This window comes from Arachis ipaensis, chromosome B01 (assembly GCF_000816755.2).
Source record: "Arachis ipaensis cultivar K30076 chromosome B01, Araip1.1, whole genome shotgun sequence".
NCBI lineage: Eukaryota > Viridiplantae > Streptophyta > Magnoliopsida > Fabales > Fabaceae > Arachis > Arachis ipaensis.
Window position 1 is genome coordinate 58,017,016 of NC_029785.2, and position 2,870 is coordinate 58,019,885.

The 2,870-nt window shown below is 45.7% G+C and overlaps 1 protein-coding gene across 1 annotated transcript; it reads right to left on the bottom strand.

The window, feature by feature from the left end:
- Positions 429–2,575, bottom strand: LOC107630630 (UDP-glucuronate 4-epimerase 5-like). Its single transcript, XM_021121645.1, has one exon. It carries the CDS (start codon positions 2,210–2,212, stop codon positions 881–883), a length of 1,332 nt encoding a protein of 443 aa, XP_020977304.1. The 5' UTR covers positions 2,213–2,575; the 3' UTR covers positions 429–880.

A 2,870-nucleotide genomic window follows, 5' to 3' on the forward strand; every position in this document is an offset into this window, starting at 1 on the left:
GAACAAGCCCAGACTAGTGCCATGAATGACCTGATGCATGAATATTTATCAGTTTAGATCTGGTAAAATACTCGGTAATGAACCAAAAATTGCTGCTACCAAATGGCATAAACATCATATAGTCAGCTAAAACATGTGACACTCTAAAACCAAACAGCATTCCGAATGATGAAAACTTCACCTAATGTCACCGTTGGCTCTGTGCCCTGGCTCAAGAGTCTATAATGTAGGTTGGCACTTGAAAATTTCCAAGTTTTAACATTTGGTGTGCGGTGCTAACACATCCATGCCCAGAAGAATTCCGATTTAACAAGATTGGAGCCTCGAACAGAAATCATCGTAGCAGCAGTACTTGTAAGCAAGTCATCACCATAACACAAGTTAACTCAGTTTAAACCAAAACCATGGCAAGTTGGCAACATGAGTTCATAATTAAGCACACACCTTCAGATTAATAGACAATGGAACAGTGTAGAACATTCTTATCGTGCAAATGCTTTGAATTCAAAAACATACAAGAAAAGAATGCACAATTAACAAACCCCAATTTGATGTCTCTAGTCAAAGACTGTACAATGCCTAAACTAAAAGGAATACAATTGAAGATGAAAATGAAGCAAAACTACAACATGATTTAAAACCGAAAAAAAAAAGATAGATCATCATGACACTAGTTCTTCTTGGCTCCTAATGCAATTGTATGAACTCTTTCAACATCAATCCAAGCCTCTGCAGCCTGCAGAACCAGATCCAAATCTTCTTCGTAAAAAACAGAAGGCATAATAAAAAAGTACACAATCGGTGAGTGGCAACAAATAAAACAATGACTCATTCATCAACCAGAAAAAACTAGAACACCATTTTAAAAGAAGAATCACCATCACCAAGCACTCTTCTTCTTGGAGCCAGGATAAAACTCAAGGTACCACTTAACAAACTTCCTTAGCCCTGTCCCCAAATCAGTAATGGGTCTATACCCAAGCTCCTTACTCGCCAAGCTAATATTAGCATGAGTGAACCTCACATCCCCATTTCTCGGCATCGCCACCACTTTCTTCTTCGCCTTCACCTTCAGCAATCTCTCAAGAATCGCCACCAGCTCTGACACCGGAACCGGGGAAGTATTCCCCAAATTAAAAACCCTCAACTGCGCCGGTTCCTTCTTCTTTCCCCCACTCCCGGTACTCTTCTTCGCTGTATCCAGAGCCCCCAAGAACCCCTTCACAACATCATCAATGTAAGTAAAATCTCTAGCAACCGTTCCACCATCCGGCGCCTCAAACACAGTGATCTGCTTCCCCTTCAGTATATCCTTCGTGAAGAAAAAATACGCCATGTCGGGCCTGCCCCAAGGCCCGTAAACCGTGAAGAACCTCAGGCCCGTGATTGAAAGCCCGTAGATGTGATTATAGCTATGGGCTATTTCCTCCCCTGCTTTCTTCGTTGCCGCGTAGAGGCTCGCGGGCTGGTCCGTACGGTCCTTCTCGGAGAAAGGAACCTTGGAGTTGAGCCCGTACACAGAACTCGACGAGGCCCAAACCACAGCGGGCTGAGGGTTCGCTGTCTTGCATGCTTCTAGAAGGTTCACGAACCCAGCGACGTTGCTGTGGACGTAGGAGGAAGGGTTCTGCATTGCGTAGCGGACTCCAGCCTGAGCAGCCAGGTGAGCCACGTGTGTGAACGGCACGACGTCGAAGAGCTTTCGGAGGAGTGCGGCGTCGTTGATGTCGCCTTCGACGACGAACACGCCGGCGCGTTCCAGGAGGCGCTGCCGGGCGCGCTTCAGGTTCGGGTCGTAATAGCGGTTGAAGTTGTCGAGGCCGAGGACGCCGTCACCGCGGCGCTTGAGTGCGAGAGAAACGTGCGCTCCGACGAATCCCGCGGCGCCGGTGATGAGGACGGCGAGACTGGAAGGGGAGGCACGGCGCGCCGACCTGCTCACGCGCTTCTCCCAGTCGGAGCCGCCCCAGGAGGTGGCGGAGGAATTGAAAGAGTTGCCGCCAAGAGTACGGCGGCGCGTGGCAGGGGTAGTGGCGGAGGGAGGGGATAAAAGGAACAGGAAGATGAGGAAGGCCACGACGAAGGTGGAGAAGATAGTGAGCTTGGAGAGTGAGGAATGAAGCCTCATTCGGTGGTTAATGTACGGCGATTTCTCTGGTTTTTGCTTCCCCGGCGTGGAGGGCGCGTGATCCATCAAATTTAATTGCGACATTTTCACAAACACCTCAAGTGCACACTTTCATTCAGTGCAGCAGCAGAAAAAAAAAGAGGAAGATGAAGAAGGAGGAGGAGAAGGGTTTAGAGAGTGTAGGTTAAGGGTTTATTTTTTTGTTTCAATGTTTTCTTTTTCCCCCTAAATTTCTCTTTGCTGCGATAAGAAGCTGGGGGGTGTGTGTTTTTATTTATATCTCACGTGTGCTTAAAAACACGCACATGGGTTTGAGTGATTCATTCTGATCCATGAGGTTAATGCTGGCATATCTCTGACTAGCAAAGATTAAGTTTCGTTTATAAATGCGTGAGATTATATGTGTTTGATTAGGGAATCGCATTAAAATTCAGAGTATACAATAATACAATACAATAATAGATTGGATAGTTTGCAAGTGGAATTATTGATTACTGAAATTTTCCTTTTCAATTTTTCGTCTTTGCATAATGGTCATGGAAGGTGAGGTTGAGCTCTTTTACACGGGATCACGGTAGACGAGTATTTCTTGCCTGAGTTTTTGAGAAAATAACGAATAGGTTCTTGACTCTTTTTTCTGCGGATATTTTTGTCTTTAACCATTGAAAAATAATTTTAAGTCTTTGACGTCCTTAAAAGTTGGACGGATTAGTCCTTCCATCCAAATGCCTCCGTCAGATCC

What these genes read in the sequence shown, in the direction of transcription:
- LOC107630630 (XM_021121645.1), bottom strand. Translation starts at nt 2,212, where the DNA reads ATGTCGCAATTAAATTTGATGGATCACGCGCCCTCCACGCCGGGGAAG.